Source organism: Rhinatrema bivittatum, chromosome 2 (assembly GCF_901001135.1).
Source record: "Rhinatrema bivittatum chromosome 2, aRhiBiv1.1, whole genome shotgun sequence".
Classification (NCBI taxonomy): Eukaryota; Metazoa; Chordata; class Amphibia; order Gymnophiona; family Rhinatrematidae; genus Rhinatrema; species Rhinatrema bivittatum.
The window spans coordinates 369,112,184-369,140,162 of NC_042616.1; the positions used below are offsets into that span (position 1 = coordinate 369,112,184).

Genomic DNA, 27,979 nt, shown 5'->3' on the forward strand with positions numbered 1-27,979 from the left:
ATGTTGCTGGATGCGGAAGGTTAACATGGCACTCTGGAAGACTTTCTTGCCAAAGTCATCCAGGAAGTTGCACTCCTCTGCAACGCCAGGAGTGTAACGTCGACTTTTTTGCCCTCTTCATCGCTGACTCCACGACAACTGATGCGTGAGGCAGATGGAATACTCCATAACTTAAGGACTTCCATAGCCATAATTTAAGGTACAGTTTCCTAGATACAGGAAGATTCGAGTGAGGGGACTCCCAGATTTTAGAGAGCCCTGTATCTAGAACCGTGTGAAAAGTAAATGCTGAAGTTCTGCCAGAACTTTCAGGATTTTCAGAATTCCAAAACCTTCTGCTCAGGAGGCTGACAACTTTCGGACCTCCACTTTTAGCAAAGTGCCCAACTCTTCAATGAAGTGGGAATAAGTGAGGTCCTCCGCCAGAGAAGAATTATTTAGGGGCTCCTCCGGTGGGTCTGATGAGATGCCTGTTGAACTGGTTGATTGATCTGGAGGGGAACCTTGGTGTTCCGACCAAGGTAATTGTGGCGGAAGTGGTTTTCCCAATTTGTCTGGTCCTGGAGATATAGGCCTCTCTGGAGAAAATCTTGGATGACTGGGGTATGTCATTCCTCTTCCTCAGTGAACTCAAGAATTTGAGGGGGTATCCAGATGTAAGGAGGAGTAAAGGTTTCTGATGATGGATGAAATCTGCTGCATGGCTTGGTATGAGCAACTTTGTGGAGACCTTGTGGGAATTTCCTGTTGCTCCCTTTCAAGAGAAGTGTTGGATAAAGGACGTCTACCATGCGGACGTATAGCCACCAACAGTATGTCTTAAGGTGGCTGAACATGGACCTGTGAACCTCTCTCCAGGCCAGTTCATTTATCCCTTGGGGAGAGCTCCTCCTGGAGGTTGGAGTCTCTATAGCGGGAATGTGTGGAGAGGTCCAAGAAGACTCTCCAGCCTTCCTGTGAGGAGTAGGACACTGAACTTATTGAGAGAGGCTTGGAAGGAGAAGTCCAAGGTGGGTGTGTTAAAATGTCCGGAATTGGATCTAAGTCCCATCGTTGGTGAAGAAACCTGGAAGTGTCTTCCCTCCTCCTTTTATGCCTTGGGGTATGTGAAACGGGGGACTTTTCAATCCGATCTGAGGAGGCAGCCTTGTGATTATTTCTTTGTGGAGATAATGCATGCATCATAGAAGTTGTTTGTTGAGCTGTATGCCTCTGGCTTTGTTGAGGTTTTAGCTGCTGTGCACTTGCTTCACGTCATTGCATTTGGGCATGCTTCAAGACTAAGGATGGCATTACAGAAAAGAGTGCATGGGGGTAACTTCCTGGTGTGGCAGTTGCTACCCTTAACAAATAATAGTATCAAGGCTTAATACAACTCCATCATTGCTCTATGCTTCAATGGCAGTGGGATAAAGGGAATTGGATTCAGACAGCAACCAACGAGGGCCCCGACTTTTATGGTTTGGGGAACAAATAAACAAGGGGGTAATTTGCTGAGGCGGCTTTTACTAACCTTAATCATTAAGCCTGATACTTTTGATGCAGCTCCATCATTCTTCTCTGCTTCCATGGCAGGGGTTAAGGAAAACTGGATTCGGACAGCACCTGAGGACTTTGAATTTTACGGTCTGGGAAACTGATAAGCATGAGGGTAACCTGCACAGTGCAGCAGCTACGGGCATAAGCTTGCTGGGCAGATTGGGTGGATAATTTGGTCCTTTTCTGCTGGCATTTCTATGTTTCTATGATGCGTCAATGTGCATCTTTAGCCAACGTATGACTGTTCCACCATCGATGCATGGTGCGAGCATTCCACAGATTTCGACATGGGTTTTTTAGGGACTGATGTAACCTTTTTCCCTAAAGCCCTACTCATTCCTGATACCGACTTGTGTGCCTGGTGGGCAAGTGGCTTAGTTTTATGTTTGGACATTGCCTGTGGCTCCATGGATGTTGATTTTCTTTATGTGTCTTGGTGGCGCTGTTTTGGGCCTGGCGAATTGTGCCAAATGTCTTGGAGACAGCACATAACTGCTAGACACCAAAGATGCCCCATCACTGTCCTTCAGGGAGGTAATTTTGGCTGCTCTCTGTCTCTGGGCCCAAGGTAACATGCGGCCGCAGTTGCGGCACGATGCTTGATTATGATCCAGGCCCAAATATAACAGTAATTATGATCGTCAGTGATGCACATTATGTGTCCGCACTGACAGTATTTGAAGTCCGATTTTTTGGACATTGCGACAGTTGCACTAAAATGTACTTTTGTGGGTTTGCTAACACGAATAGAAAATAGTTTTAGGCCTAGAAAACTACAAGGAGACAAGAGAAGAGAAAGGTACATCCATGAGAAAGCGCGGAAAAAAATGAGACTGAGGAGATTGAAGAAATGCTTCACACGGGAAGTACTGCGTAGGCACAGCAGAGCAAAAGCTCTTAATTCTTAGAGAGAGAGTCCAGATGAACATTGTCAGATGACGTCACCCAGACATGGCTAATTCAGCCTGCTTATCGATGAAAAATGTTACTATATTGCTGTCATTTAGTTTATTCAAGGCTATCCAAGGGCCAAACTCACATTTAACACGTGTTACAATAGGCTTAATACTATAAGGCAGAGCTTTCCAAAGTGTGTGTCGCGACACTTTAGTGTGTCGCCTGAGGTGTGCCGGTGTGTCGCGCAAGCCCGGTGCACGTGACACACCGGCAAGTGGGAGCCATTGCAGCAGCCGGTGGAGCTCATCCCACAGGCGGCTGAGCAGTGAAATATCGCTGTGCTGTGTGCCGGAGACACACAGCAGGAAGATCGGCAAGGCCATGGTGGAGCTCACCTCACCACGGCCCGAAGAAGAAAAAGGTCATGTCTAAACGTGCAGGTGCTCCTCCTCCTTCCTGCCCACGTGGCCCCGGAAGAAAAATGTTGCCGGAGCCGCACGGGCAGAAAGGGGGAGGAGCGTCAGCCGCGTGCAGAAGAGGAGCAGCAGCGTTGTTGCAGCGGGCGAGAAGAGGAGGAGGCCCAATAGTAGGGTCCCCACTGCGGATCGGCCCGAGAAGATCAGGGCTGCTGCCGTCGCCGCCGCGATCGACCCGAGAAGATCAGGGCTGCTGCCGTCGCCGCGATCGGCCGGAGAAGATCAGGACCGCTGCAGAGCCCATCCTGCAGCGACCCGTGAAGAGGAGGCCCAGAGGTAAGAGAGAGGCTGAGGGCCCGTAGAGTGCGTGTATGAGGTGAGTTGAGCGATTGTGTGCGTGTATGAGGTGAGTTGAGAGATTGTGTGCATGTATGAGGTGAGTTGAGAGATTGTGTGTGGGAGTGAGGACCTGAATGTTTGCAGAGACAGCATGTGAGAGAGCCTGTGTTTGTGTGAGAGAGACAGCATGTGACAGTGAGAGCCTGTGTGTATGAATGATTGTATGAGAGAGAGCATGTGACAGTGAGAGCCTGTGCTTGAGCAAGACAGCATGTGGGTGTGAGAGAGAGCCTGGGTGTGTGAGAGTCAGACAGCATGTGCAAGAGAGAGACTGTATGAATGATTGTATGAGAGAGAGCCTGTGAGAGTGAGAGCCTGTATGTGTGTGAGAGAGAGAAAGCATGTGAGAATGAGAACCTGACTGAATGTTTGAGGGAAGAAGATAGATGGAGAGAAAAGAAATAGAAAAAAAGACAATATGAAAGGAATTGGCAAAAAAATAAGAAAGGGGAGGTGGAACAAAAAAGCCTGGGACCAACCGATTAGAAAACTAAGATCAGACAGCAAAGGTAAAAAAAAAGAAATAAATTACTTTTTACTGATTGGCACATGTAATCTTTGGTAATGTGCAAGAGTAGCACTTACTCTATGCTGATTTCACAATGTACGAGATCAACATGGAGGAAGTGGAAACCCATGGGGCCTGCACAGAGGAGGCAGCAGAATGGGCTTCAGTGCCAATAGCAGCAATCAGCGCCTCCCCAATAGCCATGTGGCATCAGTGACAGTGGCAGCAGAGGAATGAGAGAGGCTCCGAGATTGCTGGCAAAAGAAAGAGAGGGGGTTTGCCTTTAGTGTGTGCCTGCCTGAGGGTGTGTCTGTGTATGAGAATGTATGGGTGTCTTCCTGGGGTTTGTATGTGTGAGAATAGGTGCCGGCCTGTGTGTGGTGTATGTGTGTGTGAGAATGAATTGGTGCCTGCCTGGGGGTCTGTGTGTGTGTGAGAATGAATGTCTGCATGCCTGGGGGATGGTGAGGGAGTGGTGTAAAAATGAATGGAAGCCTGCCTGGGGGTCAGTTTCAGTGTGTGAGAATGACTGGGAGCTTGCCTGGGTGTGTGTGTTTGTGTGAGAATGTTTGGGAACTTGCCTGGGTGTGTGTGTTTGTGTGTATGTGAGGGAGCCAGAGAGAGTGTGTATGAGAAAATCCAGGGAAGTAAGAGTTTGTGTGTGTGTGTGGGGGGGGGTGTGTGTGTGGAGGGAGAGAGAGTGTCTTAGAGCTTGAGAGTGTGTCAGTGTCTGTGAGAGCGAGAGGTTATGGTGGGTATAGGAGCATGAATGTGTATGTATGTGACAGTGTATGTGGGAGAGAGAATGGAAATGTGAGTATGTGTGAGAGAGAGAGGATAACCTCCTAATCCTTGACAATATCAGGGTGACTGGAAATCAAGAGCTCCCACGTATGGACAGCAGGGGCTTTTTAAAATCCTTATTAGTTTTAATTATTGGGTGTTATTTGATATATGTGCTGTTTTGAAATATTTTATTGGTGTTTGGGAAATTGTAAAAAATGTATATGATTTTAATGAATAGAAATTCTATTTATCAGTAGTTTTAAAATATTCTTTTATTAGTATGGTTTTACTATTATAACTGATGCTTTATGTTTCTTGATTTTATTTGTTTTATGAGGAATGGTGGTTCTGTTTTTCCATTATTAATACACAGAGTCTGGCTTCTTGGGGTTTCCATTTCAGTTTTTGTCTAATTTGTGCTCGTTTATTTTGTATTCTGTATTTGGTGAGGGTCTGTCTCTGCTCTGTGTGTGTGACCATGGTGAGAAATTCGCTAGCATAGGGATCTATAACAATCTGGTTTGTTTTGTTTCCTCAGTAGGTGGTGTATTGGTATTCTAGGACCCAGTATAATATTTACCCTTGCTTTTTCACAGGTAGGGTTATTGTTGTTTGAGTCCTTGGTGTTATTACTGTTATGTTACAATGGGATTGCAGTATAAATTTTGAGTGTCTTTTTTTTGCGAGGTTTTATTTTCATTCACAATGTGCCTGGCAGTGGAAGGTGTTTGTGCTGCTGTTACTGTGAGGTGACACCAGAATTTGAAAACATCTTTAGTATGATGAGCTGTAAGGGAAACATTCAAGCTCCATTGTTTGGGGGAATTTCAGTGGATGCACAGAGTTACAGAACTGGAGGTGCAGGATTTATATTGATATTCTGTCCCTTCCTATAAATTCCAGACTTCACTCTCATAGCCATATAGAATTAGTTGAATGAGGCTATCAAATAATTATATAGTGTGAAACTGGCCAGCTTTTTAAAATTACGCAGAAGACCCTTTGGACTTTCTTATTAACACCAAATATTCAAAAGCTGTGTTCATCCCATCAAGCTCATATATCTCATTAAAGAGGTAAATTGAATAACACAATAACTTTGTTTTATTATTGTTACTCATAAATTATAACAATAACATTAATCATGGAATATTATATATTTTTAATATAAATGAAAGGTTTTCACAAGATAGGTTGTGTCGTGAAACATTTTATTATGTATATATTTAAGGAAACATACATAAATTGTCGAAATACATTTTGTTCGTTTAACCTTTAACCTCTGGTTTGCTAGTAGACGTAATTACTGTGTCCCGAAATTATGTTTGTCTAAAAAGTGTGTCACCAACATGAAAAGTTTGGAAAGCTCTGCTATAAGGGTTCCAAGTATCTTGTTTTTGCAGGGTTTTCTGGGTGGCATCATAGCAATGCATGTTTTTCTGTACAACAAACTGGTGCTCCGCTACAGGGCCCAGCGGCACCAATTTTATATACTGGTAGGTGGGGCAGGAGCACCAGGGAATAATTCCTGCACAATTTAGAAATTTTGGACCTGTGGATAGGGTAAAATAGGTGCGGGTGGGGGGGTGTCAATTTTGAGTTTGGATTGTTGGGAGGGAACAAGGTTTATTTTTTTCAGTTGCGATAGGGAGTTTGGGACAGAGCGTGAGACTGACGGTTTCTATAGTATGTTGATTATTGGGGAAAACAACAAAAATGTGTTACAAAAAAACAAACAGGGCACAAGACAGCAAAAATTTTAGCACTGGATCTGAATACACTTGAACTGGCCTTGCCCTTCCTCACCTTTCACATACTATCATATATTCTTCACTTCTTTCCCTACTGTCTTCTTCATTTTCTCCCTTTTCTCTTCCTATCCCCTCCCCTGTCAACTATCTTCTTGATCATCGCTCTCCTTTTCATCTTTTTCCCCCTTTCTCATCTCTCTCTTCACCCCCTCCTTCCCTCCACTTTTCCATCATTGTGGATCCTGGTCCTGACTAATAGAGTGGGTGCATTAGCTCCATACCGATGTTTCTCAGTTGCTTTAGGGCTGTTTACTTCCCTGTCTCTGTGTCTTTATGATTTGGCATACAGGCAGAAAATGTGTCACACTATAGGTACCACACACCAGATCGTGTGTGTTTGTGTGGTATTTTTTAAGGAACTGAAAATCTCCCGTTTCACTTTCAACCGGCAAAACACAAAAGTGCACAAGCAGTGTGTACACAGCCCAACAGTACATTCCGCCGGCTCAGGGTGAGCAACGTTTCGCTGATTCCCCGAAGCGACAGAAATCACTGCACTGCAAATCAGTCCTTGCGATTCCGCAACCATTCAGGTTTTCAGGATACCAATGATAAATAGGCATGAGAGAAAAACCTGCCTAGCTTTGTCCCATCCACAGACAGGTTTGTAAAACTCTGCTCCGGGCAATTACACAGAACACTCCTAACTTACATTGCAGAAAGTACAGGTAACCCTCATTTCCCCCTGCACAAATGACACTTTCTGTGCGCTGAGTCGCGCAGGGCGGCTGTAGCCTTCTCACAGTTTCTGTTAAGGCATTGTTCGTCCTGCTCCCTTCGCTCCACGTCATCCTTTTTTTCCTGCCGGAAGGGGTGAGAAGAATCGCAGCTGCTTTCAGCGCATGCGTCAGCGTGAGGCGCGCGCATGTACAGTGTTTGTTGCTGAGGTCGAATAGTAGTGGAAGTAATTGTCCATCGTCGTTTCCTGGAAAGTTTTGTTGTGTATTTTTTCCTTACGACTTCGGTGAGTAGAACAAAAAGAAGTGCTAATATAAAATAGTAAGGGTAAGCGTCGCCGGGTCGCGCTAAGTACAGTAGCTGAGAGCTCCGGTGCTCATTTTTACTGCCCGCCTACGCAACTTATTGTCCCTCGCTAGGCCAGGCAGAGCGTTAGAGGTTTTGGTGGTCGACACGCGCAATTCAGTTGCGTCAGAGTACTCAGGCCTCCGGCTCTCTTGCGAGCACACAATCCTCGTGTGAATTCTGGAGTTGTTTTCCCGTTTTAGGTCCAGTAGGGGTAGGGCAGGCTTTTTGCCTCTGCTAACGCTGGAGTTAGTGCTGTAAAAGCCCTGTACATGGGAGTCGTAGGCCCAGTAGAGACTTGTTCTTGTTTAACGGAAAGCCCAAAAGAGGAAAAAAACAAGAGGAAACGGTCAAGCTAAAACAACATTTTCTATTTGCTTATTTATAATTCAGTATTAGTTATTCCTCGTGTGTCTAATCTAGTTTACTTTTGTCGCACACAGACCCGCGTTTTCTGGATTATTATTCATTACTGATCGCTCATGGAGTGCCAAAAGGGTAGATTCGTAGAGAACAGTTCGGATGAGAGTTACATGAATAAGTAAATGTACAGGAGGCAAGTGTTTTGTAATAGAAAATGCATGATAAAAGGCCGAAGGAGTGCTTTTTTTCCCACAAATCTTTAATGTAGTAACGATCCTTACATTGATCTGTATTTACTACTGATCTGTATTTGGGATTTTACTTTTTTTGATTTCTATTCCATCTTTCATAACTGATCAGTTAATGAGTGAAGGAGTAGCCTACTGGTTAGAGCAGCAGGCTACGGACCAGGGGAAACATGGGTTCAAATTCCGCTGCCACTCTCGTGACTTCACTGATTCAGGTAAAAGAAAGGGGCCGATGTCATAAGACAGACACGCATGACAAGTGCCCATTTTCCTAATGCGCACTCAGCCACGTCTCCTGGGCTCTCAATGTTTTAAAAAAGGACATATTCTTCATGTGGATGGACTTTAATCTTCATGTGGATGTATCTCCTCACTCTCAGAGCTGTGAAACATTCCTAAATGCACTAAACTTCATGGGTTTTAAACAACTAATTAATGAACCTACCCATAAAGCAGGTCATACGCTGGACCTAATTTTCATAAATCAAGAACTTTCTTCCTCCTCCCACCCCACATGCCTCACAATCCCCTGGTCGGACCATAAACTGATCAACACTGTACTAAAAATAAACCTACCTACTCCCCCAAAAAAGCAAAATAACACTATCCAATTCAGGAAAATATGCAGCCAGGAGACAATCAACAACAGCCTAACTACTGAACTTAACAATCTGGACCTCACAAACGCGGACTCAGCCATTTTATCCTGGGACAACATCACCAAAAAAGTGGCCGATTCTTCATGCCCAATTATCACCAAAGCTGCCCGAGCAAATAAAGACAACAGAAAACCCTGGTACACACCAAAACTAAAATCCATAAAACAGGAGCTCAGAAAAAAAGAACTACATTGGCGTAAAAATCCAACATCTTCTAACCTCTCGACATTCAAGTCCACGATGCACATATACAGAACATCCATCCTCCAAGCAAAAAGAGATTTTTACTCACAAAAAATACACCACTTCATCTTTGACCCCAGAGCGCTTTTCTCACTGATCTCATCCCTCACGAAACCTCCATCAACAGACATACCAGATGATAAAGCGGCAAGCAAAGCAGAAGAACCTGCAACTTACTTCAAAAATAAGATCCCAAACCTACTAACGCAGTCCAAGAGTAACAACAATTATACGCCAGTTATACCACATATTACCTTCCCATCACAAAAGACATGCCTGAAAGAATTCGAAATGACTGCCTCTTTAGAGAGAGAAAATATCCTAAAAAAAATCAAACCCTCCTCACATCCTCAGGATACCATTCCTATCAGTCTCCTCATGTCATGCGCTAAAACCATATCCAAACCCATTGCACAAATCATCAATTGCTCCCTATCCCAAGGGCTAGTCCCAGACTCTCTCAAAATGGCAATCATAAAGCCACTCCTAAAAAAACCTAATCTTTCACCAGATATCCCATCCAACTTCCGCCCAATAGCTAATCTATCTTTCATCGCTAAAATCCTAGAACGAGTAGCAAATAAACAACTCATAGAATACCTAAACGATAACAACATTCTCTCTCCAGCCCAGTTTGGTTTCCGCCAATCTAGAAGCACAGAAACCCTCCTAATCTCCTTAACGGATTCCATATTACTGAATCTTGAAAAAAGATGTCCTTGTCTACTCATCTTACTAGACCTATCAGCAGCATTTGATACGGTCATTCATAACACATTAATAGATCGTCTGTCAGATATTGGAATTAAAGATACAGTTCTCAACTGGTTCAAATCGTTCCTCAAGAACAGACAATATAAAGTCAAGGTCAACAAAGAAGAATCTCAACCAATCTCCTGCGACTGGGGAGTCCCTCAGGGTTCGTCACTCTCACCAACCTTATTCAATATTTACCTACTCCCACTTTGCCAACTCCTGCTCAACCTCAATCTCATCCACTACTTATACGCAGACGATGTACAGATCCTAATCCCAATCACCGAATCTCTCCAAAAAACTCTGGATTTCTGGAACACATGCCAACAAGCCATCAATAACTTACTCACAAGCCTAAATCTTATCCTTAATCAAAACAAAACAGAATACCTACTCATCTCTCAAGATGGAACCTACTCACTTCCCAGCACCAAGCTCACCACCCAAATAACATTGTCACCACAAGTCAGAAATCTAGGAGTTATACTTGATAACCAAATGAATTACAGAGCTCTCATCAATAATATAGTAAAGGACGGATTCTTCAAATTACAAGTCTTAAAAAGACTTAGACCACTCCTCCATTTTCAAGATTTCCGATTGGTTCTACAAGCAATCATACTCACGAAAATAGATTACTGCAACTCTCTTCTAGTAGGCCTACCCGCAAACGCCTTAAAACCATTACAGATGTTGCAAAACGCTTCGGCAAGGATCCTAACCAAGACCAACAAAAGAGACCACATCTCACCCATTTTAAAAAGCCTACACTGGCTACCTGTCAATTTCAGAATACTCTTCAAAGTGCTTTCATCAATACACAAAGCATTACACAACCTGGCCCCACTCAAGCTCAAATTCCCTCTCCAACTCCACACCTCTACTAGACCAGTGAGACAAGCCTACCGAAACAATCTCCAGATACCACCAATGAAATCAGCGTTAAGCAAAAGAGCATTCTCCACAGCTGGTCCCAAAATCTGGAATACGCTCCCGCCAGAACTCAAATCAGTGCAATGCCCCATTATTTTAAAAAAAAGACTTAAAACTTGGCTCTTCCACCAAGCTTTTCCATAACATCAGACTGCACAACAATCTCTGCCAAGGTCCCCTTTAGGTCACTTTCAATCAAACTATAAGAGAACTATATAAGAACTTCAGTTAATTTCAACAACTTACAAGAGAACTATACAAGATCTAGACAAGTTCAACTTTAAAAAAAATTCTTTGAATCCCCATTGAATACCCCATATAATAACTCAAGGAACTCCCCAATAAAAAATTTTTCCAACTCCTTGGCAGTTCAAAAGTCCAATATGTAATTCCCTACCTATTGTCAGTCCTAAACTCTTTACACAACCCCACACCGATGTTATCTGCCTCAGCCTATATTAGGCTTTGTATATTGTATTTCTTTGTTATTTAACCCTATATATTTATCTCCAAGTTATTTCTACCTGCTTTTTGTAAGACATTTTCTTGTCACTGTTATTGTTCAAAATGTAAACCGAATTGATCAGTAATTCTGTTATTGGAAAGTCGGTATAGAAAAGTTCTAAATAAATAAATATAAATATTCTGGATGAATTGTGTGTCCCTAGTGCTCAAATTCCTCGTGTGCCCAGGAGACATTGCTATGCACCCGCAATTGCCACGAGTGCTCAGTACGTGCGTCCCTTTTATCCCTCTTCAGTTGATTTTGCCCAATATACACGCACAATGTACACCCTGAGTGCCTATATATTGTGTGCAGAAACTTTTTTTTTTTGTTTAGATCAGGTAGTTATAGTATTCCTTTAATCTTGAACACTGCAAGCAGTAGATCTAAGGGGCCGATGCAATAATCAGGTCTATACTGTAAAGTGCGGTTGGAGATTCTTCGTCTGCAACTCGTTGTGGGCGCACAATTGGGACGCGTAAAGCGATCCTGCGATACGGTCTCCAGTTTCACGCGTCCTTAGCACTTCTTGAAACCAACGCATAACCCTTTCCGCACCCAGCATGTATATCATATGTAAATGAACGAATTAGCTATTAAGTGAAGGAATTAGCTATTCCCTCCCGATACTGTGACGCGCGCTCCGATTATCTCCTTTGTAACCCGCTATTTTGCCGCGTCCTTAGCCTGTTAGTTTACCGCCTACCCTCTACCTGGTATTAGTCCTGCACCATGGATGACCTCCATATATACTAACCCACTTTCAAACTGCATTCAGCCCTTCTTTTTGCATGAACGATGCTGCACGGAACTCCGATTGCATTAGTTATTTGCTTAAATTATTTCATCCCGCATGTTCCGTATGGGAGCTGACAGTGGCTTACAAAAAAAATTACAGTTCTCATAAAATGCTAAATATATATATATATACACCTAGATGTCACTTTCTGAATCCCCCATCTCCACATGGGCGGGCGGGCGGTCATCGAGGCGGCGGCGGGATGCACGCCCACCCTCCCGCCGCTGCCTGGATTGAATGCGCTCCCGCCGCCTGGATGAACAGCCCACGGACTCCCCCCCCCCCCCCCTCCTCTCTCCCTCCCTCCCTCTGCGACCCAAGAAGTTAGCGAGAGCCGATCGATCCGGGGTTAGTTCAGAATCTGTCCCTTACCGGAGGGAACCAAGGACCTGACACGAGCTGGAATTGTAGCCAGCCTCGTCTCCTGCAAAATAGTGGGAGGAAAAGGGCGCCGAGCAGCGCCGCTGTGCAAGAGGGCACAGCTGAGGACGTCTAGCAGGTGCGAGCTTTAAGGGGGCAAGGGGGGGGGGTGCCAAACATATCCTCCCCCTGAAGAAGCCAGCGCTTGTGCGAAGCCAGGTCGTCGTGTTGGCAAACAGCTACCGCTTGCCAATTTGGCTTTCTCTCTTCGGTTGGGGGGGGGGGGCGTGCATGTGTCGGTGGGGGAAGGGCGGCATGAGTCTATTTCTGTACTCGGGAGGGAGGGGGGGAAGGCATAGTTGGAGAAGGGGCTGTTTGAATTTGCAGCCTGGCTGCTGAGTGAGTGTGTGTGTGTGGTGTGTGAGTGAGTGTGTGTAACCCTTGCTCCCGCCGCTACCTGGATGAATGGGCGCCTGCCGGCTCTCGCCGCCGCCTGGATGAATAGGCACCCGCCCGCCAGCTCCCGCCGCCGCCTGATCGAACGCGCTCCCGCCAGCAAGTTTACTTTTTTTTTTACACTTTATTCCCTTTTGTTTTAATTTTCGCCCTGCGCCTTGCTTCGGGAGGGGGGGAACCATCCACTTCCTGGTACCTGTCATTTCAAATGTTACTTGAAATGACATTTGAAATGACAGGTACCAGCGCACCCCGGGATACTGTATAGGCGCTGAATATACCGCCTATACAGTAAAAGGGGTTTCGCTTCATGGACGCCCGTTGAGCACGGGTTGGACGCGGCTTGCATTTGCAAGCAATTTGAATAGAGTATCGAGCGGTATGTGAAGAGAACTGTGCGTGCGGGGAACGTGGGTGCGCCCGGCACTGCCGTACTCTTTCTACCGCGGCCTTAGAGTATCGACCTTAATGTTCGGGAAAGCGGGCGCTGACCGCCAGTAATGAAAACGGCTGCTGACTTTCAGGTCGATACTCTAAGGCCGCGGTAGAAAGAGTGCGGCAGTGCCGGGCGCACCATCGTTCCCCGCACGCACAGTTCTCTTCACATACCGCTCGATACTCTATGTAAATTACTTGCAAATGCAAGCCACGTCTGCGAAGCGTTAGGCGAAGGTTAGGCCCGCGCAACCCATTTTACTGTATAGGCGCTTAATACAGCGCCTATACAGTATCCTGGGTGCGCTGGTACCTGTCATTTCAAATGTCATTTCAAATGGTGCCTGTCATTTCAAATGTCATTTGAAATGACAGGCACCAGGAAGTGGATGGTTCCCCCCCTCCCGAAGCAAGGTGCAGGGCGAAAATTAAAACAAAAGGGAATAAAGTGTTATATATATATATCTTGTCACTTTCCGAATCCCCCATCTCCACACGGGCGGGCGTGCGGTCATCGAGGCGGGAGCCGGCGGGCTGGTGGGCGCGCTTTTGATCCAGGCGGCGGCGGGAGCCGGCGGGCGGGTGGGCGCGCTTTTGATCCAGGCGGGAGCGGTCGGGTGGGCTCGCGTTTGATCCAAGCTGCCGTGGGAGGCGGCGGGTGGGTGGGCGCGCGTTTGATCCAGGCGGCGGGAGCGGGCGGGTGGGCGCCCGTTTGATCCAGGCGGCGGCGGGAGCCGGCGGGCGTGCATTCATCCAGGCGGAGGGAGCCGGCGGCGAAAGTGGCCTCTGGGAGCCCCCGCCGGCAGTGAATGAATGCACGGCCGTGCGATTTTGGCGCTCAAGGCGTGACGTCACGACGCTTGATGTCACGGCATGTGACTGCCTTGAGCGCTGAAATCGCACGGCCGTGCATTCATTCACTACTGGCGGGGGCTGCCGGAGGCCGCTTTCGCCGCCAGCTCCCTCCGCCTGGATGAATGCACGCCCGCTGGCTTCCGCCGCCGCCTGGATCAAACGCCTGGATGAAGGGGCGCCCACCCACCCGCCGATTCCCGCCGCCGCCTCGATGACCGCATGCCCGCCCGTGTGGAGATGGGGGATTCGGAAAATGACAAGGTATTTATATATATATATATATATATATATATATATATGTAACAACTTTACGCTGCAAATGTTAGTATATATGGAGGTCGTCCATGGTGCAGTCCGGTACGTAACTTTTCGAACACCACACTAACACCAGGTAGAGGGTAGGCGGTAAACTAACAGGTTAAGGACGCGGCAAAATAGTGGGTTACAAAAGAGATAATCGGAGCGCACGTCACAGTATCGGAGGGGAATAGCTAATTCGTTCATTAAATAGCTAATTCGTTCATTTACATATCATATACATGCTGCGTGCGGAAAAGGTTACGGGTCTGTTTAAAGAAGCGCTAAGGACGCGTGAAACTGGAGACTGTATCGCAGGATCGCCTTACGCGTCCCAATTGTGTGCCCACAGCGAGTTAATCTCCAACCGCACCTTACAGTATCGAGCTGTTTATCGGTGGCCATTTTCATTACTGGCAGACGGCTGGTTATGAAAACAGACGCAGAGTTTACCAGCTTTGGTCTTCATAACTCGGCGGTCTGCCGAGTTTATTTTATTTTTTTTTACTTTAAAAAAGAAGTACAGATACTCACAGCTGTCACATTTCTTTATCAGGCAAAGAATAGCAGGAGAGCTAAAGCAGGGGAAAACCATCTTTGTCAAATATTGTGAAAATGCTACCATTTTTAAAAGACCAATTTCCCGCATCTAGACAGATTTTGCGGAATTAATGTCTGAGACTGATTGGGATGGCTGTCATGCTAGCATAAGTAGAAGTTCAGTGTCTGCGACTATTAAGCAAAATGGATATAAGCTCTTATACCGATGGTATCAGACACCTGAAGACTACATAAAATGTCTTTACGGAATACTGAGGCATGCTGGAGGGAGTGCAGTTTCACAGGCACATTTTATCACATGTGGTGGACATGCCCTAAAATTGAGCGAACATGGGCAGCAGTCTTAGAATACCTTCAGGAGGTACTGGAGATACCAGTGATTTCAGATCCCAAGATATGTTTGCTACACATTGTGCCTGACATTGGCACTACCTGGTAATAGCGGCACGGTGTGAGATAGCATACTGGTGGAAAAAGCTGGAGACCCCAGCACTTGGGGATGTGCTCAATAGGTTGGACAAGATATACTACATGGGTTATCTTACGACAATTGGGAGTAACTGCATACCCCAATTCCAAACATAAGAACATGCCATGCTGGGTCAGACCAAGGGTCCATCAAGCCCAGCATCCTGTTTCCAACAGTGGCCAATCCAGGCCATAAGAACCTGGCAAATACCAAAAAACTAAGTCTATTCCATGTTACTGTTGCTAGTAATAGCAGTGGCTATTTTCTAAGTCAACTTAATTAATAGCAGGTAATGGACTTCTCCTCCAAGAACTTATCCCATCCTTTTTTAAACACAGCTATACTAACTGCACTAACCACATCCTCTGGCAACAAATTCCAGAGTTTAATTGTGCGTTGAGTAAAAAAGAACTTTCTCCGATTAGTTTTAAATGTGCCACATGCTAACTTCATGGAGTGCCCCCTAGTCTTTCTATTATCCGAAAGAGTAAATAACCGATTCACATCTACCCATTCTAGACCTCTCATGATTTTAAACACCTCTATCATATCCCCCCTCAGCCGTCTCTTCTCCAAGCTGAAAAGTCCTAACATCTTTAGTCTTTCCTCATAGGGGAGTTGTTCCATTCCCCTTATCATTTTGGTAGCCCTTCTCTGTACCTTCTCCATCGCAATTATATCTTTTTTGAGATGCGGCGACCAGAATTGTACACAGTATTCAAGGTGCGGTCTCACCATGGAGCGATACAGAGGCATTATGACATTTTCCGTTTTATTCACCATTCCCTTTCTAATAATTCCCAACATTCTGTTTGCTTTTTTGACTGCCACAGCACACTGAACCGCCAATTTCAATGTGTGATCCACTATGACGCCTAGATCTTTCTTGGGTAGTAGCACCTAATGTGGAATCTAACATTGTGTAACTATAGCATGGGTTATTTTTCCCTATATGCATCACCTTGCACTTATCCACATTATATTTCATCTGAATAAGGGGGTAAAGCTAGCGTGTCGAAAACACGCGTTGAAACGCAGGATAACAGTGCGCTTCGCTGGAGTGCACTGTAATGTATTGGTCTGTTTGTGAGTGCAAAGTCTTTGCTGAAGCGGGACCACCACTGCTGTTCTCCAGTCACTAGGCACTACGCCCCTTTCCAAAGATCTATTCAACAGGTCACACAGTGGACCCGCCAGCACATCTCTTGAGTTCCCTCAGTATTCTGGGATGAACCTCATCAGGCCCCATGGCTTTGTCCACTTTCAGTTTTCTTAGCTCTTCCTATACATTATCTTCCGTAAATGGAGTTTCATCTACTCCACCTCTTTCTACAGTCTTGATAACAAGTGACTGTCCTTCTCTAGGGTCTTCTTTAGTGAACACTGAACTGAAGTATTTGTTTAATATTTCTGCTAATTCATCATCTCTCTCCACGCATTGATCCTTATCCCCTTTCAATTTCACTATACCACTATGTACCTTTCTCCCTTCTCTGATTATATCTGAAAAATGTTTTGTCATCTCGCTTTATCTCCTTGGCAATCCTTTCCTCTGTCTGACTTTTTGCTTTCTTGATTACTTTTTTCATCTCTCTCAGTTTCGCCAGATAATCCTCCCTGTGTTCCACTTTTTGGGATTCTTTATATTTCTTAAAAGCTGCTTTTTTTGCTTTTATTACATCAACCACCTCCTTTGTGAACCAGATTGGATTCCTATTTCTCTTACTTTTGTTTACTTTTCTAACGTACAGATTTGTTGCTTTTGTAATTGCTCCTTTTAGTTTGGCCCACTGTTTGACCTCTCATTTTCTCCCAGTCTTCAAGTTCTGCCTCCAGATATTTCCCCCATTTCTACAAAGTCTGTTTTTTGGTTTTTGTTTTTTTTAAGTTCAAACCTCGGGTCTTTGTGACACTTCTCTGGATCCTATTTGCAATATCAAACCATACTGTTTGATGATCAGTGGTTCTGAGGTGGGCACCCCACCTGGACATTAGAGACATTAGCCCCATTAATGAGTACTAGGTCAAGTATAACTCCCTCCCTCGTGGGTTCCATTACCATTTGTTTGAACAGAGCACCTTGCAGGGCATCCACTATCTCTCTACTTTTGTTAGATTCAGCAGAAGGGATTCTCCAGTCCACGTCCAGCAGATTAAAGACACCAACAATCAACATTTCCCCCTTCTTTCCCACCTTTATAATGTCTTTGATCAGATCTCTGTCTAGTTCTTCTGTTTGAGGCCTGTACACCAGTCCAGTGAAAATGGATGTACCATCATCTTTTTTTAGGACGGCCATAATGCTTCTTCTCTATCCCACTTTCTTTGCAGTTTAGTTGCTGGGATATTATTTTCGACATAAAGCTGCTCCTTCCCCTTTTTTGTCCTTTGTCATTCCCTTAACACGTTATAGCCCGGTATGGCCGTATCCCGGTCATCAGAATCCGTGAACCATGTCTCCGTGACAGCAACAACGTCCAAGTCTGCCTCCGCCATTACGGCCTGCAGGTCTGGGATTTTATTGCCCAAACTGCGGGCATTTGTAGTCATAGCTTTCCAATTTTTCTCCCTTGCTATGTTGCACTTCCTAGGAACCCTTTCTGTTTTTTTGAGCTGATTGTTATTTTCACTTTGCATGTCCATCACAGGTCTTATTCTGCCAGAACCTACTGTTATCCAATTGATTCTGGGTTTTTGAATCCTGGATGTCTGATAGCTCTGTGGGAGTGTGGGTTGAGGCATGCTGGTAGCGGTGCGCCGCTGGGCATCTCTTTTAGTTTAACATAGTTCCTTCCTCTTGTGTCTTCAAGGCAGCCAGAGGTCAGGCAGATGTCCCAGGGAGGACTGGAGTGCAGTGGAAGGCCTCCTTCCTCATCCTGAGAATCTCGTCATTTGTCTTTAATGTGCTTTTTTTTTTTTTTTTTGACTATTCTTTGAGAGGAAAGGGGACAATTTTTGGGACTAGCCTTAAATCTGGACTAAGTGAGCTCTGCCTAGTACTATTAATTCCATTATCTGAACATTGTCGGTGATTGCAAGCTTTTCTTGGATTTACAGTAGTTTGATTCCCAAATAATCTTTTGTTTTTCAACTTTTCTCAGCAGTTCTTGGAAGCTTCAACATTCTTGATCAGAGTAAGGGAGGAATTGCTGGGTTTGCGTGTATCATTTTCTTCATAATCAGCATGGATGAGGAACTGAGTGTGAAGAACCCAAATCTGAATCCTTATTGGTGTAATGTGAGTATGTAACTGTCTTTATTACAAAAACAAAGGTAGCATATGTATGTTTGTGTAAATAGAGGGGTAGAAAAAACATGGGCACCTAAAATTCGCAGTCTGCTGCCTGATCAGGTGAAATAACCGCTGCTAAGACTAGCGATGGACGGATGAGCTGCGTTGGAGCTGGGATCTGGGCAAAGGAACCTAATCTGGGTTGCAGAAGAAAGAAAAGAGAGGGAAAGGAAAACCCAAAAATATGAACAAAAACCTAAATCAGATGATGATAAACTATCCATTCCACTGCCAGTTTGTAATCCATTCCAAGGCAGTGGAATGGATTACAAACTGCTTGACTGACAGAAGACAGTTTGTAATTGTAAATGGAGCCTTACTCCGGGGAAAGACCGGGCCAGCACCGAGGGAAACTGAGAAGCATCGACACTGGTCATCTTTGATGTACGGTGCCGGGCTCGGGGAGGCGCTGGCTCATGCCGTGATGCCCCTGAAGCAATCCCGTGGTGAGGAGTGTCCATCCTCCATCTGCGAGAGGTCCGCAACGGTCTCCTCCGGTCCTAGTGCCAGTTGCCAATCCACCTTGGGGGTTTGAGGAAAATCTGGTCACCTCTCCTGCCTTCCAGTGATGGCATTGGCAACTTTTGAGGGGAAGCTGGAGAGGAGAGTCCAGCTGGCAATAGAACAACCACTGCAGGGCATTGTGCCAGTTACACGGACAGTGCTGATGCCTACCGTTTCCATTCTGGAACCACTGCTGGAATGCCTCAATGTGCTCATTAATGTGTTACCGACCCAGCTGGCATCAGTTCCGGGGAGTCGATTGATGCCCGGAAGGGTACCGCTGCTTCCCTTGACTGATACGGTGCTCGTTGCTGGTTCCTCCCAGGAGGGGAAACTCCATCATGGCCAGCAGGGACACAAGGCCTGCAGCCCCCCGTCCAGCTTTGCCGGGGATGGCACCAGTGCTACTGGTGCCCATGCCTCTGGACAAAGGCTGAGCACCTGGGGCCTCATGCCCTGTGGACATGATCCTTGGGTGGATGACACTGCAGATTCCTCCTCCAAGGACTCGGTCTCCTCTCAGAGCCTTCTCCTCCAGAGGAACGAAGGAAGAATCCACCAGAGGACTTAATCGTCTCAGGTTTTGTGCGGGAAATAGTAGAGGCCATACCTTTTCAGTTGTTGATGGAGGAGGATGCCAGGTTCAAGATGCTGAAAATCCTCCAGTTCATGGAGGCTCCTAAGGATCTTGTGCACTGGGACTGCCACAATCTCTTTAAGGAGTTGCTGAGGATCTGGGAACACTCCCTCACAGTACCTCCCGTAAACAGGAAGGCGGATGGGATTTCCCTTGTCCAGAAGGCTACTGGATTTGAGAAATGTCAGCTGTCACACCAAACTGTAGTGATCGTATCTGCCCTCAAGAGGGCCAAGCGCTCTCTGACCCATTCCTTGATGCCCTTAGGAAAGGATCTTAGGGCGATGGATGCTCTTGGGGAGCAAAATATTCCAGGGAGCCACGCTCATTGCCTGCATTGCCTCTTACCAGCTTTACATGAACCAATAGTCGTGGAACCTCTGGAAGCAAGTGCAGGAGGCGGCTGAACAGCAGCAAGACATCTTCATGTCACTGGTGCATAAGGGCTTGGCGTGCGGAAAACACAAGGTTCGTACAACCTACGAAGATTTTGAGACGACATCGAGGGTCTCTGCAGCGGGAATTGACGCCTGCGGAATGGCATGGCTGCGAGCCCCTGATCTCTAACCAGAGGTACAGGAAAGTCTCATTGATTTGCCATGTATGGGAGAGAATCTCTTCAGAGATAAGGTGAGGGATGTAGGAGCCCAGTTGCAGGACTACCATATGACCCTCCAATACCTGTTCACCAGCACTTCAGACCCACCCTCTTCAGCAAGGAGGGTCGGCAAGACAGGGTCAGAGGAAGTACTATCCAATGCCTCCTCACTCCCGTTTGCAGTGGGTGAGCTCCCAAACCCCAGCCGGCATCCCAGTCAACTCCCGGGACAGGGTTTTGACTGGATCATAGGTAGCATAAGCCAGCCACCTGTACCAGAGATCCTGGATCACCTGGTTGGGGGCAGGCTACAGTTCTTCACGGATTAGTGGTCCAGTTTAACCTCTGACCAAGGGGTTCTGTCCATTGTTCGTCAGGGGTACTAATTTAACCTATTGGGTATCCTGCCAAATTACTCTGTCCCCTTTTTGGGGGCCAGTATTGCATGAGGGTGGTACTAATAAGGAAGCTCTCTGCCCTCTTAACAGCCAGAGCGGTCAAACTTGTCCCACTAAGGCAAAGAAGGCAGAAATTCTATTCCTGATACTTCCTGATTCCAAAGAGAACAGGGAGACTCGTCCCATCCTAGACCTGAGGGCCTTGAGCACGTTTCTCAAAAAAGAAAAGTTCAAGATGGTTTCCCTGGACACCCTGATTCCTATCCTGCAAAAAGGGGACTGACTGTGCTCCCTCTTTGAAAGACGCATACACTCACATTGAGATCTTCCCAAGTCACAGGAAGTGTCTCAGATTGTACTGGAAGTGCCATTTCCCCAGCACAAGAGTGTTGCTTTTCGGGCTAGCGTTGGACTCATGTGTCTTCACAAAATGCCTGGCTTGGTGGGGGCGCACCTCAGCAGGCTGGGAGTGCATGTTTTCCCTTACCTGGATGATTGGCTGGTCAAGAGCACATCTCATACAGGAGCCACTTGGTCCATGCACTTTACTATCCGGGTGTTGGAGTCACTTGGGTTCATCAACTACCTGAAGTCCCATCTCAGCCCATCACCTTAATTGGGCTTCATAGGAGTCCTGCTAAACACAGCACAGGCAAAAGCCTTCCTGCTGCAATCCAGGTTGGTCACCTTGATATCCATAGCGGCAGTGATTCAATAGAATCAGCAGGTATCAGCTCTGCATATGTTGAGGCTGTTGGGCCACATGGTCGTAACCATCCACGTTATTCCTTTAGCACATTTGCATATGCACAGAGCCTAATGAACCCTGCGGTCACAGTGGTACCAGGCCATGCAGAGCCTCCAGGATCACATCCAAATCACCCCGTCTCTCCAGGACTCTTTGTCCTGGTGGCAGGTACTCTCAAATTTGGAACGGGGAATATCCTTCCAATGTCCCCCTACCCAAATTGTCCTTACCACAGATGCGTCCACCGTGTGGTTGGGGAATTCATGTAGAGGGGCTTTGCACCCAGGATCTCTGGTCCGCCCAGGAAGCACGTTGTCAAATCAGTTTCCTGGAGCTCCTGGTGATTGGGTACACGCTGTGGGCTTTCAGAGATCAGCTGTTCAACAAAGTTGTCCTGATCCAAATAGACAACCAAGTAGCTATGTGGTATGTCAACAAGCAGGGAGGCGCAGGGTCATACCTCCTGTGTCAGGAAGCGATTCAGAGCTGGTCCTGGGCTCTGTCCCACGGGGAGGGGTGGGGTGCTCAGGGCCATGTATCTGGCTGGAACAGAGAACGTCATAGTGGACATACTGAGTTGTGCCTTCAGACCCAACAAATGGTCTCTGGACCTTCTCCTCTGGGGGAGTCCAGATGTGGATCTGTTCGAACTCCCCACAGCAGAAAGGTGATTCAGTTGTGCTCCCTGTGCAGAATAGATGGCAAACCAGCCTCGGGCACCTTTGCTCGCCATTGGGCAAGGGTCTTCTGTATGTGTATCCTCTGATTCCCCTAGTGGCAAAGACTCTCTTGAAGCTTTGCGAGGACAGAGGGACTATGATTCTAATAGCCCCTCATTGGCTGAGACAGATCTGGTGTCCACTTCTTCGGGAGTGGACACCAGGTCTGGGGACTTCCCCAGAGCTCATCACGCAAGTCTGAGGCAAGTTGCGGCATCCCAATCTCCAGGCTCTGTCACTCATAGCTGGAGGCTGAGAGGTTAAATCTGCAACCGCTTGATCTTTCTGAGGATGTGTCTCTCTGGTCCTGGTGGCTTCCAGAAAGCCTTCCACTAGAAAGTCCTAATGACTAAAGTGGAGGAGCTTTTCTGTATTGGATCCGTTCTCCTGCTCCACACAAAAACTGCTTGATTTACCATTTAGCCCTACTCTGTTTTCTCTGTTTTTTTTTTTTTGTAATGTAAAGTTTATTGAACAATGCGAACAGCAATACAACCAGTACAAGTGTGTATACAAACAACGCTAGTGAAAGCACATACATATACAATCGTATATCTTACTCGAAAGGCAGTCACTGATAAGATCTCATCAAGAACCCATTAAAGGTAGTCCACTGTACATTAGAAAACCAAACATATGTCGAATGCGTAGTTTACGCTACATACCAGACCCCAGGTATAAAGTGCAAAGGGGAGTATGTGCAGTTGGATTAGGCAACTACGTATCATACCAGATCGCAGTGATGTGTGAGTGACTCCCATCATTAATACCCAAATACTGATATCCCAGAAATGTACATAATACTCTGTTACAAAAAAGAAAAAAGAAATAAGCAAAATACAACAAATCGGCATTGAAATTAGGTTAACACAGCTGGGGGACAAAAATCAACATTAAGAGGCATGAGACCCAACCTTCGTCAGCATGTCCTCCCTCCAAGTAAGATACGGTTGCCACAACCGATAAAACTGTAGCAACTGACTCCGCTTTTGAGCTGTGATCTTGTACAGGGAACACATAGCATCAAGTTTCTGATAAAGAACTTCTCTATCAGGGACTCTGTCCTGTTTCCAGGAAGCCGCCAAGGTACATCGCGCTGCTATACAAAATTGATTAATTAACAGACACTCATATTTGGAACCATCAACGGACATATTGAGTAATCCCTGAACAGGGGTTAGAGTGACCTCTTTATGCAAAGTATAGAAAATGGTATCCATAACATCCTTCCACAGTCTCTGGACATGAACACATTCCCACCATAAATGAAAAAAAGTTCCTATTGAGCCACACCCCTTCCAACAGTGGGCATCAGAACTAAGACCTGCTTTATGCAATCTGTAAGGTGTCAGGTGCCAGCGAAATAGAACTTTATATCCGTTTTCTGTAAGGGAGGTTGCAACGGAACTACGTTTAGTATTTGAAAATATCTGATCCCACTCCTCATTTGCCAATGGCCGACAGAGCTCCACCTCCCACTTGTGAGTATATGCGGGTTTCCCTGGCAATGCACCCTGCAAAATCATGTATATCTTGGACAGTCCACCCTTGATACGGTCAGCTAGGTCACACCAACCCTCAAATTGGGACTTCCCCCTTTGAAGTTCTACCAGGATTTGTTCCTTAGTCAGGAAGTGTCGAATTTGGTAGTAATAATAAAGGGTAGAAAGTGGAATAGAGTATGTCTCCTGAAGGTGTGAGAAAGATAGTACACCATCCCCCCCACATATCTGCCCCACAGTATGCAGACCCCTCTCCCTCCAATAATGAGCAGAGGTCGAATCCCAACCGGGAGAGAATCGAGTGTGGTAATAGAAATGAGTGTGGCAAGAATATTGTCTGCGTCCTATAATAAGAGGTTTCCACTTCCCCCAGCACTGAAGAGTCGTTTGTAGAGGAGTAGTAATAATACTGCCCCTTATCCTCAAGGTCGATCTAGGTTGCCAAAGAAGGGCTTGTAGGGGTATGGTGCCCAATAAGGATTGCTCGATGGCCACCCATCCAGGCCGCTCAGCTTTTTTATACCAAGACAGAATACAACTAATTTGAGCAGCGGCATGGTACCACTGTAGATTTGGTACCCCCATCCCTCCTCTCAATCTGTGTCTGTATAATGTCGCCCTCGCTACCCGAGGGGGCCTCCGCTTCCAGAGGAATGCAAAGAAACGTCTCTGCCATCTTTTTAGTAGGGCTGTCGGAATGGGTATAGGTAAGGATTGAAATAGATAATTAAATTTGGGTAGAACGGACATCTTTAAAATAGCTATGCGTCCCGTCCAAGTGACTGGGAGACTATCCCATATATCTAAATCCCGAAACACTTTAGCCACCAAGGGAGTATAATTCAAGCGAAACAAGTCAGTCAGCTTAGGTCCAATAAAAATTCCTAAATATTTTATCTTGGCACCCGCCCACTTAAAAGGAAACTGTTGTTTCAACGGGACCACTTGGTCTGGGGGCATAGAAACATTCAACACCTCCGATTTAGCGAGGTTCAGTCGAAAGCCAGAAACCAAACTAAATTCCTGAAGATGAGCCACCACCCCGTGTAATGACTGTGCCGGGCTAGTTAAGGTAAATAAAATGTCGTCCGCAAAAAGTGACAACTTATGATCCATTGTTCCTACACGGACTCCCATAATAGTCCCCGCTTCCCGAACTTTAGAGGTGAAAGGCTCTAAAAACAAGGCGAATAATAAGGGGGATAACGGACATCCTTGTCTTGTTCCTCTCTCAATTGGGAAAGGATCAGAATATACGCCATTAACCTTAACTCTGGCTCTCGGCCGATCATAGAGTTTAAGAAGCCAATTGAGAAATTTTGGGCCAAAATTCATTTTCTTTAATGTTTTAAACAAAAATTGCCAATGGACCATGTCGAATGCTTTTTCAGCATCGACTGCCAACAAAAGCGCTGGAGACTCAGTCCGAGTGACTTGCTCGATGAGATCCATAATTTTCCGTACATTATCTGCCGCTTTCCGCCCTGGAATAAAGCCAGCCTGATCCTGGTGAACCAATTTATTCATAACTGAGTTGAGGCGATTGGCTAAAATTTTCGCAAGTATTTTTAAATCTATGTTGATCAAAGAGATCGGTCGGTATGACCCACAATCCGCAGGATCCCTCCCAGGTTTGGCCAATATGGTAATACCCGCTACATTCGCCTCAGATGGCAGTACTGCCTCCCCCTGCAGGGCGTTAAAAGCGTCCAGTAAATAAGGGGTAATCTGAGAAACAAACTTTTTATAAAAAGAACCAGTATATCTGTCCAACCCTGGGGCCTTATTAGGTTTAAGATCCTTGATAGCATGTAATATTTCCATGGGTGTAACAAGACTTTCAAACCTCAACCTTTCAGCCTCAGAAAGTGTCGGGAGGTCGGTATCCGCTAAGTAAGCATCAATATTAGCGTCTACTATTTGAGTATCCGCTGAATATAGGGTACCATAAAATTGTTGAAATCTATGTTGAATAGCTTCAGCAGAATCCAACATAGAGCCATCTAACGCTTTAATGCGTGTAATTTGGCATTGTGCAACTTGGCGTTTTAATTTCCGAGCCAACAGTCGTCCCGCCTTATTGCCCCACTCAAAATGTTCCTGACGAGCTAGTTGCAACTGGTGCGCTATTTCTCCAGCTCGCAACAGGTCTAAAGCGTTACGAGCTTGTTGAAGGGAAGCATAGACCCTGGTGGATAACGTGGCTTTATGTTGTTTTTCGAGACATGCAATTTCAGACAACAGCGCATCAATTTTGTCGCCCTTCACCCTTTTCTGATAGGAAGCTTGTGATATTAATCTGCCGCGCAACACCACTTTTAAACAGTCCCACAATACTGGCGGTGAATGAGAATGTGGAGAATTAAATTGCTGATAATCCGCTATAGCATCCTTTAAGGTTTGACAAAACGGTTCATCAGCTAGCAGGGTGTCATTCAGGCGCCAAAATCGGAGGCCCGCCTTTTTATTATGTAGATGCAATGTTAAACCTATAGGGGCATGATCGGACCAAGTGATAGGACCTATCGTTGGTTTCACAGCCTGTAGACTCAATACCTTATCTATTAAGAAGTAGTCTATACGAGAATAAGTTTTGTGGGGAGAAGAATAAAAAGTGTAATCCCTCACATTAATATTTCGGTGCCTCCAGATGTCTATCAAATCTCTATCGCGAAGGAACTTGCGGAGGGATTTACGATCGTGCGATGTACCTCCTCCCCCACCCGCTGAGTTATCTACATGAGGTTGTAAAGTGAGATTGAAATCACCCCCTAATATGAGGTACTCAGGGGCTAGATTATTCAAAACCTCTCCGAGCTTAGCTATAAAAGCGTGTTGGTTAGTATTGGGAGCGTAGAGATTGAAAAAGGTGTAGGTGGTCTTCTCCACCAACAATTGTAAAACCACATATCGCCCCAAAGGGTCAGCCACCGATTTAGTAACCGTGCCCTGGATATCTTTGTGGAGTAAGATACTCACTCCTGAGTATTTCGCAGATTTAGAGGCAGCAGCATGAAACTGATGTGGGTATTGAGCCCAAGAGAGTAAATGCTCATATCTTTTCCTAAGATGAGTTTCTTGAAGAAACAAGATATCAGCTCCCATCCGCTGTACATCATTGCGGAAAATCCGCCGCTTGTGAGGATTATTCAGCCCCTTAACATTGAGAGACCATATGGTTAGTTTGGCCATGAGATAAAAAATAAAAGCGGCTCCACTCGGCCATCCCCCCCGAAAAAAAACTCTGACTGGGCATCTACTGGCATCGCGAAATCCCGCACTCTCCCCATGGGGACCCTGTGGGGTGAAAACATCATTAGAATAATGCAGTGGATCAGAAACAGATAGAACAGTAACTCCCAATCGCTCTGTATACACGTGCAACTGAAACGTTGTTGTGTTTTCTGTTCCCACTTGCCCTCCCCCCCCCCACTCCCCCCCTCCCCCCCAATTCCCAGCGCACTCTACAGATATGTGCTAAAAACACCCCTGTGAAAGCTATGAAGGGCAGTATCATCTGCAGAGCCCACCCCTACCCACCCCCGAGCCTCAATCATTACCAGGCAACCTGTATATATATATATATAACCAACAATCAAATTAACAAGAAATGGTATCAAGCTCAGTCCCAAAATATGAGACATTCTCACACTCCGCAACACGAGTCCAGCCAAGTATGTACATCCCTGGAACTGGGATATACCGCTCATCCCGCTCCTTTATCCTGGGCAGGAACACGGTCTCCTGATTGTCTCCTCAGACGTTTGCCTCCATGTCTCACCCTTTGCCAGCGGGGAGTTTCCATCAGAGAATTGGATGGCTTCTTTGCAGGAGCAGTATGCTGCACCTGATGCCCGGCTGCTTTTAGTACTGCCACCGCTCCATCCACTGTCTCCGTTTTCGTTGTCGAACCATCTATGGTAATCGCAATACCTAAAGGAAATAACCAGCGGTACCGGAAACCCTCCTTGCGCAGCACCGCCGTGACTTCCTTAAATTCCATCCGTTTTTTGAGAGTCATGGGGGACAAGTCGGCATATATTTGTATGTTGTTATTCTCCCACGCCCAGGAATTGCGCTTTCTAGCGATTTGAAAAATGCTGTCTTTAATAGTATATTTAGTGAAACAGACGATTATGTCCCTAGGCTTACCGGGTAATTTTTGTCCCAGGGAGCGGTGAGCCCGGTCCAATTCAATAGTATCTGCTGATAACTCTGCAGTGCCGCCGCCATCTTGAGCAGATAAAAAGGAGCAAAATCTCT

General features: G+C 45.9%; 1 protein-coding gene across 6 annotated transcripts in view; it reads left to right on the plus strand.

The window, feature by feature from the left end:
- Positions 1 to 7,163: 7,163 nt before the first annotated feature.
- The window catches only part of LOC115084722, a 664,924-nt gene continuing 644,108 nt past the window's right edge, over positions 7,164 to 27,979 (plus strand). For 2 of the 6 annotated variants that reach the window (XM_029589949.1, XM_029589957.1), the window contains exons 1-2: positions 7,164 to 7,320; positions 18,420 to 18,556. In XM_029589949.1, the coding sequence (XP_029445809.1) occupies positions 18,503 to 18,556 (54 nt within the window). In that variant the 5' untranslated portion in view covers positions 7,164 to 7,320; positions 18,420 to 18,502. Of the gene's footprint in view, positions 7,321 to 7,822; positions 7,936 to 11,405; positions 11,417 to 13,078; positions 13,081 to 18,419; positions 18,557 to 27,979 lie in introns of all 6 variants that reach the window. The other 4 variants (XM_029589954.1, XM_029589952.1, XM_029589953.1 and 1 more) reach the window with 4 other exon arrangements.